This window comes from Aethalodelphis obliquidens, unplaced genomic scaffold (genome assembly GCF_003676395.1).
Source record: "Aethalodelphis obliquidens isolate GAN/ISIS:26980383/991018 unplaced genomic scaffold, ASM367639v1 scaffold8, whole genome shotgun sequence".
NCBI lineage: Eukaryota > Metazoa > Chordata > Mammalia > Artiodactyla > Delphinidae > Aethalodelphis > Aethalodelphis obliquidens.
In genome coordinates, this window is record NW_020837952.1 from 16,684,406 (window position 1) to 16,695,531 (window position 11,126).

Sequence of the window (11,126 nt, forward strand, 5' to 3'; positions counted from 1 at the left end):
GTGACCTGGAAAATAAAATAGTGGAAATAACTACTGCAGAGCAGAATAAAGTAAAAAGAATGAAAAGAACTGAGGACAGTCTCAGAGACCTCTGGGACAACATTAAACGTACCAACATTCAAATTATAGGGGTTCCAGAAGAAGAAGATAAAAAGAAAGGGACTGAGAAAATATTTGAAGAGATTATAGTTGAAAACTTCCCTAATATGGGAAAGGAAATAGTTAATCAAGTCCAGGAAGCACAGAGAGTCCCATACAGCATAAATCCAAGGAGAAATACGCCAAGACACATATTAATCAAACTGTCAAAAATTAAATACAAAGAAAACATATTAAAAGTAGCAAAGGAAAAACAACAAATAACACACAAGGGAATCCCCATAAGGTTAACAGCTGATCTTTCAGCAGAAACTCTGCAAGGCAGAAGGGACTGGCAGGACATGTTTATAGTGATGAAGGAGAAAAACCTGCAACAAAGGTTACTCTACCCAGCAAGGATCTCATTCAGATTTGATGGAGAAATTAAAACCTTTACAGACAAGCAAAAGCTGAGAGAGTTCAGCACCACCAAACTAGCTTTACAACAAATGCTAAAGGAACTTCTCTAGGCAATAAATACAAGAGAAGGAAAAGACCTACAATAACGAACCCAAAACAATTAAGAAAATGGGAATAGGAACATACATATCGATAATTACCTTAAATGTAAATGGAATAAATGCTCCCACCAAATGACACAGATTGGCTGAATGGATACAAAAACAAGACCCATACATATGCTGTCTACAAGAGGCCCACTTCAGACCTAGAGACACATACAGACTGAAAGTAAGGGGATGGAAAAAGATATTCCATGCAAATGGAAACCAAAAGAAAGCTGGAGTAGCAATTCTCATATCAGACAAAATAGACTTTAAAATAAAGGCTATTAGAAGAGACAAAGAAGGACACTATATAATGATCAAGGGATCGATCCAAGAAGAAGATAAAACAATTGTAAATATTTATGCACCCAACATAGGAGCACCTCAATACATAAGGCAAATACTAACAGCCATAAAAGGGGAAATCGACAGTGACACATTCATAGTAGGGGACTTTAACACCCCACTTTCACCAATGGAGAGATCATCCAAAAAGAAAATAAATAAGGAAACACAAGCTTTAAATGATACATTAAACAAGATGGACTTAATTGATATTTATAGGACATTCCATCCAAAAACAACAGAATACACATTTTTCTCAAGTGCTCATGGAACATTCTCCAGGATAGATCATATCTTGGGTCACAAATCAAGCCTTGGTAAATTTAAGAAAATTGAAATTGTATCAAGTATCTTTTCCGACCACAACGCTATGAGACTAGATATCAATTACAGGAAAATATCTGTAAAAACTACAAACACATGAAGGCTAAACAATACACTACTTAATAACGAAGTGATCACTGAAGAAATCAAAGAGGAAATCAAAAAATACCTAGAAACAAATGACAATGGAGAAACGACGACTCAAAATCTATGGGATGCAGCAAAAGCAGTTCTAAGGGGGAAGTTTATAGCAATACAATCCTACCTTAAGAAACAGGAAACATCTCGAATAAACAACCTAACCTTGCACCTAAAGCAATTAGAGAAAGAAGAACAAAAAAACCCCAAAGTTAGCAGAAGGAAAGAAATCATAAAAATCAGATCAGAAATAAATGAAAAAGAAATGAAAGAAACGATAGCAAAGATCAATAAAACTAAAAGCTGGTTCTTTGAAAGGATAAACAAAATTGATAAACCATTAGCCAGACTCATCAAGAAAAAAAGGGAGGAGACTGAAATCAATAGAATTAGAAATGAAAAAGGATAAGTAACAACTGACACTGCAGAAATACAAAAGATCATGAGAGATTACTACAAGCAACTCTATGCCAATAAAATGGACAACCTGGAAGAAATGGACAAATTCTTAGAAAGGCACAACCTGCCAAGACTGAATCAGGAAGAAATAGAAAATATGAACAGACCAATCACAAGCACTGAAATTGAAACTGTGATTAAAAAATCTTCCAACAAACAAAAGGCCAGGACCAGATGGCTTCACAGGTGAATTCTATCAAACATTTAGAGAAGAGCTATCACGTATCCTTCTCAAACTCTTCCAAAATATAGCAGAGGGAGGAACACTCCCCATCTCATTCTACGAGGCCACATCACCCTGATACCAAAACCAAACAAGGATGTCACAAAGAAAGAAAACTACAGGCCAATATCACTGATGAACATAGATGCAAAATCCTCAACAAAATACTAGCAAACAGAATCCAACAGCACATTAAACGGATCATACACCATGACCAAGTGGGGTTTATTCCAGGAATGCAAGGTTCTTCAATATATGCAAATCAATCAACGTGATACACCATATTAACAAATTGAAGGAGAAAAACTATATGATCATCTCAATAGATGCAGAGAAAGCTTTTGACAAAATTCAACACCCATTTATGATAAAAACCGTGCAGAAAGTAGGCATAGAGGGAACTTTCCTCAACATAATAAAGGCCATATATGACAAGCCCACAGCCAACATCGTCCTCAATGGTGAAAAACTGAAAGCATTTCCACTAAGATCAGGAACAAGACAAAGTTGCCCACTCTCACCACTCTTATTCAACATAGTTTTGGAAGTTTTAGCCACAGCAATCAGAGAAGAAAAAGAAATAAAAGGAATCCAAATTGGAAAAGAAGAAGTAAAGCTGTCACTGTTTGCAGATGACATGATACTATACATAGAGAATCCTAAAGATGCTACCAGAAAACTACTAGAGCTAATCAATGAATTTGGTAAAGTAGCAGGATACAAAATTAATGCACAGAAATCTCTGGCATTCCTATACACTAAGGATGAAAAATCTGAAAGTGAAATCAAGAATACAGTCCCATTTACCACTGCAACAAAAAGAATAAAATATCTAGGAATAAACCTACCTAAAGAGACAAAAGACCTGGATGCAGAAAATTATAAGACACTGATGAAAGAAATTAAAGATGATACAAATAGATGGAGAGATAGACTATGTTCTTGGATTGGAAGAATCAACATTGTGAAAATGACTCTACTACCCAAAGCAATCTACAGATTCAATGCAATCCCTATCAAGCTTCCATGGGCATTTTTCACAGAACTAGAACAAAAATTTCACAATTTGTATGGAAACACAGAAGACCCCAAATAGCCAAAGCAATCTTGAGAACGAAAAACAGAGCTGGAGGAATCAGGCTTCCTGACTTCAGACTATACTACAAAGCTACAGTAATCAAGACAGTATGGTACTGGAACAAAAACAGAAATATAGATCAATGGAACAGGATAGAAAGCCCAGAGATAAACCCACGCACATATGGTCACCTTATCTTTGATAAAGGAGGCAGGAATGTACAGTGGAGAAAGGACAACCTCTTCAATAAGTGGTGCTGGGAAAACTGGACAGCTACATGTAAAAGTATGAGATTGGATCACTCCCTAACACCATGCACAAAGATAAGCTGAAGGTGGATTAAAGACCTAAATGTAAGGCCAGAAACTATCAAACTCTTAGAGGAAAACATAGGCAGGACACTCTATGACATAAATCACAGCAAGATCCTTTTTGACCCACCTCCTAGAGAAATGGAAATAAAAACAAAAATAAACAAATGGGACCTAATGAAACTTCAAAGCTTTTGCACAGCAAAGGAAACCATAAACAAGACCAAAAGACAACCCTCAGAATGGGAGAAAATATTTGCAAATGAAGCAACTGACAAAGGATTAATCTCCAAAATTTATAAGCAGCTCATGCAGCTTAATAACAAAAAAAGCAAACAACCCAATCCAAAAATGGGCAGAAGACCTAAATAGACATTTCTCCAAAGAAGATATACAGACTGCCAACAAACACATGAAAGAATGCTCAACATCACTAATCATTAGAGAAATGCAAATCAAAACTACAATGAGATATCATCTCACACCAGTCAGAATGGCCATCATCAAAAAATCTAGAAACAATAAATGCTGGAGAGGGTGTGGAGAAAAGGGAACCCTCTTACACTGTTGGTGGGAATGTAAATTGATACAGCCACTGTGGAGAACAGTATGGAGGTTCCTTTAAAAACTACAAATAGAACTACCATATGACCCAGTAATCCCACTACTGGGCATATACCCTAAGAAAACCATAATTCAAAAAGAGTCATGTACCAAAATGTTCATTGCAACTCTATTTACAATAGCCCAGAGATGGAAACAACCTGAGTGTCCATTATTGGATGAATGGATAAAGAAGATGTGGCACATATATACAATGGAATATTACTCAGCCATAAAAAGAAACGAAATTGAGCTATTTGTAATGAGGTGGATAGACCTAGAGTTTGTCATACAGAGTGAAGTAAGTCAGAAAGAGAGAGACAAATACCGTATGCTAACACATATATATGGAATTTAAGGGAAAAAAATGTCATGAAGAACCTAGGGGTGAAACAGGAATAAAGACACAGACTTACTAGAGAATGGACTTGAGGATATGGGGAGGGGGAAGGGTAAACTGTGACAAAGCGAGAGAGAGGCATGGACATATATACACTACCAAACGCAAGGTAGATAGCTAGTGGGAAGCAGCCGCATAGCACAGGGAGATCAGCTTGGTGCTTTGTGACTGCCTGGAGGGGTGAGATAGGGAGGGTGGGAGGGAGGGAGACACAAGCGGGAAGAGATATGGGAACATATGTATATATATAACTGATTCATTTTGTTGTGAAGCTGAAACTAACATACCATTGTAAAGCAGTTATACTCCAATAAAGATGTTAAAATGAAAAAAAAAAAAAAACAAGTCTATATAGGTAGTATAACAGATTCCCCCAGAAATCAGTTAGACCTAGCTTTAATAAGGGTCCACTGCTTATAGTGACACAATGTTTTTTAACATGTTTCTGATTCAGTTTTCTCATCCGTAAAATGTGGATAATACTAATAGCCACCTCATTTACTTAGAGTCAGGAATAAGATCATTTATACAGGTTCTGGGCCCATTTAGCAAATAGAAATGATTACACGATGATGATGATGGTGGTGGTGGTGGTAATATTAAAGGGGGGAAAAATCACAAAGCCACAAGATTTAGGATACAGAAGTGTTTATTGAGATAAAATAAACATATCATACATAGCTCCATAATTATTATCATAAATATTAATATTAGCCTTATATTAAGTAGAAATATCTTATAATGCTTCTATAAATAAACCCATATTAGTAAAATGACATAAATAAGACAGGTACTTATAACAATAAATTAATTCATAAATATAAATTATTGATTATGGAAATGAAATTATTTAGGGGCTTTTTCCCTAAAGAGATGGGAAAGTAATCTTTTTTGTGGGGAAATAGACAACTGCTTAAAAATTAAATTTCTGTGTATAAAACACCAACTACGATAAAATGTTATCTATTAATAGATCTCGTTACGCTTGGAAGGTCTACCTTCTGGTCGTATGGATACAAGTGACATTGTTCTCTTTTTTAAGCTAAGCAGGGGTTTGTTTAGAATCCACACAGGACTGTGGAGTTTGGCGTCCCCTTTTTCTTTTGTTAAAAGAAAACCTCAGGGGATCTTATTGTTATTTCTAACAGGCAAGAAGCGTTAGTTATCCATTTCTGAGCTTTGCCCTGGACGAGTGCATTCATTTTTCAGGGCCATAAACAGCAAATTCAGTTCTCCAATTACTTTGATCTCTCCACTCTCTCCAAGCTGTGAAAATAAGAACACACAAGTATTTCAGCATTTATACCATGTTTTCTAAAGAGAAACGAATTAGAGGGAGATGAGATGGTTAGGTTGCTGGGACAGAAACCAAGGTTTAGCCTTTTGTAAAAGATCAGTAATAATACCCTTTTAGCAAGTGTACGTGATTTGCCAAAGACTTTAAAAGTATGGCTATGTGAACTGAGAGGGCACCTGTGGGCATCAATCTAAGCTGATGATGTTTCAAACCACTTCCTAACCAGAGCAAGCAGATAGAGGCTGTGCTGGGATCTGGGGGACCCAGAGTGCCACTCATCCTCCTTGCCCTACCTCCCAGGCCCACTACTGTCTATGACCAATCAGTTACATATAACCACTTATTTCAAACACCCTTGAATCCAAACTGCACATCACCAATACACATGGGCTTTTTCTGTTTCCACTTTCTTGACCGAGGGGTAGAAAAAACACGTTTTCACATTTATGGGGAAAATACCAAATGCATCCTATCCAGTTGCTTTAAGAGTAGAGGGCCAGATACGACTTCTAACACCCCTTCTTTCCTCCTCCTTCCAAGCAGCAGGCAAATGAAGCTTTCAAACTCCATGGGTGAGGGAACCCAGGTTCAAGTCCAAATCATCCTCCTCTGAAATTCATCTAATCTATTAAATGTGCTCAAGATTACCTCAAAGAAAACAACAACCCTAAGTCATCAGTGTCATCTAGATTGCGGTCTCCTTTCTCTTCCTGCTTTCTTCCACCATTCCATCTTTCCATACTTCCTTTGACATAATGCCAAGAGATCATTTTTATATCTCAAAGACTCCCAAGATTATAAAGAATTTTAAAGCTTCTCTTGCCCTACTGTGTGTCATCCGTTCTGCTATAGACTGCTCTCTGCTTTTACCTCCAGTGACGGAATTACTACCCCCCAAGACAACCCTCCCGTTTCAGACAGCGTTGACCAGTTTTTCCTCATGCTGCGATTTGTCTGAATAACATTCCTCTCACTATGCTTTCTGGAGCTAAAGGGAAAAACAAAAGCATAACCACTCTTCCACGTGGCAACCTGTTGCAAACGTGAAAGTCAATTCTCTCAAAATGGATTAAAAGATTTAAAACCTGTTTTCCCACACAGATCACCAGCAGATTTTTCTCTCCCACACTTCACTTTTCTAAAGACAAAAAAGTAAGCCGACATGAGGGATTTTTCAAACCAGAAGCGCAAAGTACTTCTTAGCTATGTCATGCTAATATTCAGCCCTCCACGTCTAGCTAATGATTCTATAAAAAGAGAGTTGATCTTCACAATGAAAAACAACAAATCCTTCAGTTATCAAAGAAAGAGCCAGACACGTTCATTAAAGCATGTTCAGGAAGAAAGACTTTTTATAAAAAACATCAAGATGGAAAAAAGGGGGAATTGAGGTTACGCTTGTTCCTGAAAATTCCATCAACTAGAGCCTTCATGTTTCTGAGGTTTCATTGTACCTGCTTGCCAAATCAACACTTTTGCTGCTACTAATCATACCTCTGGTTTTTGGACGAGTCACAGTTGCTGGCCTGAGCCTTCCACCATTGTTCTTTTCCTCAAATAGGCCACTTGACAATATCTTTCACTGTCGAAATATACACTAACCTATACCAGATAGATGCTCACTAGGGCATTGTTGAAGGAAGGAGGAGACTAGAAAGGAAGGAAAATGAGAGAGGAAGAAAAGAGCGTTTCCAGCTCGGACTTTCATTTCCCTATAATGAATCCGTTACTAGTATTTTCATTCTATTTGAAACGGTGTAAAAGAAACTGGGGGTTGTTCACTTTTGCTTTTAAGTTAAAATCAATAGATATTGGGTATTATATTATAACAGTTAAATGTAAGTATCAATCATTCCAGAAATTCATCCTATATGCACGTCCAGCTCTTTTGTTATGGTTGTTCTGGGTATATTTCTCCAAGTTTTAAATCTTCAAATGAATGACTTCAAAAATTATTTCAAATAAATTTACCCCCAGACACTTTTCTGGTTTTGAACAAATGCTTCTTCAGATTAAATGAATCAGTAGGAATCTTAAATTTCCCTTAGAATTAATGAGACTAAACATAATATCCATTGCTTCTGGCCTGGATGGGATTCAGAAGACATGCATTCTATTCTGACTCTGCCAGTGAGTGGCATATGGGGTGATGAGATTAGATGATTTAAGTTCCTAACCAGTTCTAGAATTCTATGATTTGCAAAATTTGGAAATTGACTTATAAACATATAGACACATCTAAACACATATGCACCTAAATAGTCAACCCAATGGCAGGAGAATCAAGTAAAAAGTCATGACATGGGGGGAAAAAAAGGAAAGAAAAGAAAGGAAAGGAAAACAACATTGTCTCTTCTAGCAAATGATTTAGCATTAACAGTTATTAGTAGTACCTTTTTCACTGTGTCCTTCAGATTCTGTACATTTCTCTGGATATTCTGGTTGTCACACTCCATATGCTACAAAATGAAAACCAGAGTAACAATTTTAACACAGCTGTACTGAGGCTTTTTGAACCTCAGCGCCCCTAAATGAGGTAAGTTACATTCACCTGGAATTAATGTGCTTAGCAATTTTGCCCACAATGACCTAGATTTCACCAGTGGCCTAGATTTTCTGAGCTCTTGAATTTCCTTGGACACCAAAGTCCAGTCATTTCTATTACATGGGACCTCACTTCACTTTTGGGAAACCCTACTGAGGTTGAAGTTTGTGGAAAGAGTGGAGTGGTTTATGCAAATCCTGTCAAGAATAAAACCATAACTGCACCTCATCAAAAATGCGTGCTCAGAACAAGAAACATACATAAAGCATCTTATGTGAACAGGGCCCTCTGCAATAAATACTAGGCCCCCTTTGCTCTGCTCACTCCACTCAAATCTTTTTTCATAGTTTTAAATGTTCAGAGGCATCGAGTTCACACACCTCTGATTTTGTCACTTCCCATATCAAAAGCGCAGCAGTCTTCACCCACCCACCACCAAATATTAAATCTTGTTTCCCTCTTTCTCTCTTTCCAGTTCCCTCCCTCCATCAACTTATACTCGGTGGATTCATTTGCACCAACTGGTATTTTTCCTTACAGCTCCCAACTCCCTTCTCATCTCACATAACCCAAATTGGTTTTTTCCAGGGACAAATAAGCTCCATGTGGTCTTTCAGACCCTGTCCATCACCATCAACTCAAAGTGTGACTCAATTAAAGCAAAAATAAACATTCTGTGACTCCCAATGATTCCTGTAATGGTGTTACTGAGGCACTTCTAACTGCCAGCATGGGAGGGGCAACAAACGAGGGTGGGAAAGAAAAGGGCTCCATGAAGAAGAAAGAGAGAGGGTGGGCACCTGGGAGCGGGTGGACTTAGGTTGGGAAAGGAACTTACGCATTGGCCTAGCTTTTTGTTGAGCCTGGCCAGGAAGGGCACCACCTCCTGCATGTAGGGCTTGAATCTATTGGATTGGGGGAGCAGCACCTCTTCAAGGGCAAAGTTCAGCACCTGCTTCAGCATACAGCAGCGCTCCATCATCTGTTGGTGAAAGTGAAACAGCAGGGCTCATATTAGGCGACATTCAGAAGACCCAACCCATCCTCACCACCGCTCCAAACAACCACGAGTGGCATCATGCCTATGGCTTACCTTGACTCCCTGGAACAGTTTGCTCCCAATGAGACGAACATCTGTGTTGTTATCTACCAAACTAGCCTGGAAGAGAAGAAAAGACTAAGTGCCTGGATGTCAAGGAGCTAGAAGAAATGTCTGTAAGTAGAGCTGTACTCTATCCCCTCTCCCCAGAGCAGCCACATAAGGACTAAAGAAAGGATTCAGATATGTGCATGAGTTTAAAATAATGCTCAGGTGTTGGGAGGAAGGATAAATGAGGAGTTTGGGATTAACATACACACACTACTATATATAAAGCAGATAACCAACAAGGACCTACTGTATAGCACAGGAAACTATATTTTGTAATAACCTACAAGAGAGAAGAATCTGAAAAAGAATATATATATATATACATGTATATATCTGAATCACTGTGCTGTACACCTGAAACTAACACGACATTGTAAATCAACTAGACTTCAATAAATAAATAAGATATGCGGGTATAATGTACAGCATAGGTAATATACCTAATATTTTATAATAACTATAAATCCTTAAAAATTGTGGATCACTGTGCTGTACACCTGAAACTTAAATAATATCGTAAATCAACTATACCTCAGTTTTAAAAAAAAATGGATTTAAAGCTCCTAGCATAGAGTTCATAATATAGTAAGTGCTCAATAAATGTCATTTTCTTTCTCTTCAAAATATAAAATAAAATAAAGTAAAATAAAATAATGCTTAGAGGAATAAAGGGAAAAATAAATAGTAAGATGAGCTACTAAATGGCTCCTTTCAGGGTAAAACTCAATGTATGCATCCTAAAGGCGTACATTGGAAGATCTCCACAAAGTCTCAGAAGAGACAGAGAATATGATGGCTGGTCTACCAGTAGAGATAAATGTTGGTTTCTTAAAGATCTTAGATGTGCTCTGAAGAAACTTTAAGAACTATTCAGGTTCCAGGTAGATAAGGATGCAAAAGAAAGAGAGAAAGAGTGAGATGAGTACCTCATTAGCCAACGCGAAGGTGCGGTTGGTGATGTAAGGCTGCTGAAAGTTGGCCCTGTCGAGCCTGCACGGTGACACAATGGGCACAGCCGCTCCTCCCTGCACCCACAGGGCCATGAGGAGGAGGCAGCTGGCCGCCAGAGTCCCCATAAGGGAAGCGCTCATAGATTTCTGCCGGGCAGCCATTGTAGACAACACAAACTCGAGCAACTGGTGACTAGGGAAGGAGAACATGGTATCAAGAGAACAAGAAGCAAAAACAACATAAAGGAAAAAAGTAAGTCTCAAGAAGTGTCACACCCAACAAACAAGCATGCATACCAAGTTTGTTGGAGGACTTACCTGTTGCTTTCAATGATTCTGCTTGTGATGGGAAGGTAGAAGATGCTGCTTTTATAGCGCCCAGGACACCAAATTGTGTGTGTGAAAAATATGACATCAGCAATTATCTAATTTCCAGTGCTGTCTTCTGAGAACTACCTAACCACCATAGGAACCCGCAAAGCACCACTTCCTAGCTTTCCCAACTTGATACGCCAGCATTTCCATAAAACGTCACTTTTAGGGCCCAGAGGATGCTTGTACAGACAAATCCCAGAAATTTTCCAAACCCTACATACTTTTCAAAGAAAACAATTGCTTTGCTTTGTAGGTTCCAGGTTTAGTATAATAGTTTTTGATTT

The 11,126-nt window shown here is 38.1% G+C and overlaps 1 protein-coding gene across 1 annotated transcript; it reads right to left on the minus strand.

Annotated features, from left to right (window-relative positions):
- Positions 1 to 5,305: 5,305 nt before the first annotated feature.
- IL22 (interleukin 22) lies at positions 5,306 to 10,629 on the minus strand. Its single transcript, XM_027108244.1, has 5 exons — positions 10,444 to 10,629; positions 9,461 to 9,526; positions 9,206 to 9,349; positions 8,216 to 8,281; positions 5,306 to 5,791 (listed from the first exon to the last, which is right to left on the minus strand). Exons 1-5 carry the CDS (start codon positions 10,627 to 10,629, stop codon positions 5,684 to 5,686), a joined length of 570 nt encoding a protein of 189 aa, XP_026964045.1. The 3' UTR covers positions 5,306 to 5,683.
- Between the last annotated feature and the right edge of the window lie 497 nt (positions 10,630 to 11,126).

Coding starts and splice junctions, on each gene's coding strand:
- IL22 (XM_027108244.1), bottom strand. CDS start 10,629: ATGGCTGCCCGGCAGAAATCTATGAGCGCTTCCCTTATGGGGACTCTG. Junction 9,527..10,443: donor CCTTCGCGTTGGCTAATGAG/GTACTCATCTCA, acceptor CTTCTCTTCCAG/GCTAGTTTGGTAGATAACAA. Junction 5,792..8,215: donor TGAAGGACACAGTGAAAAAG/GTACTACTAATA, acceptor TTATTTTCACAG/CTTGGAGAGAGTGGAGAGAT.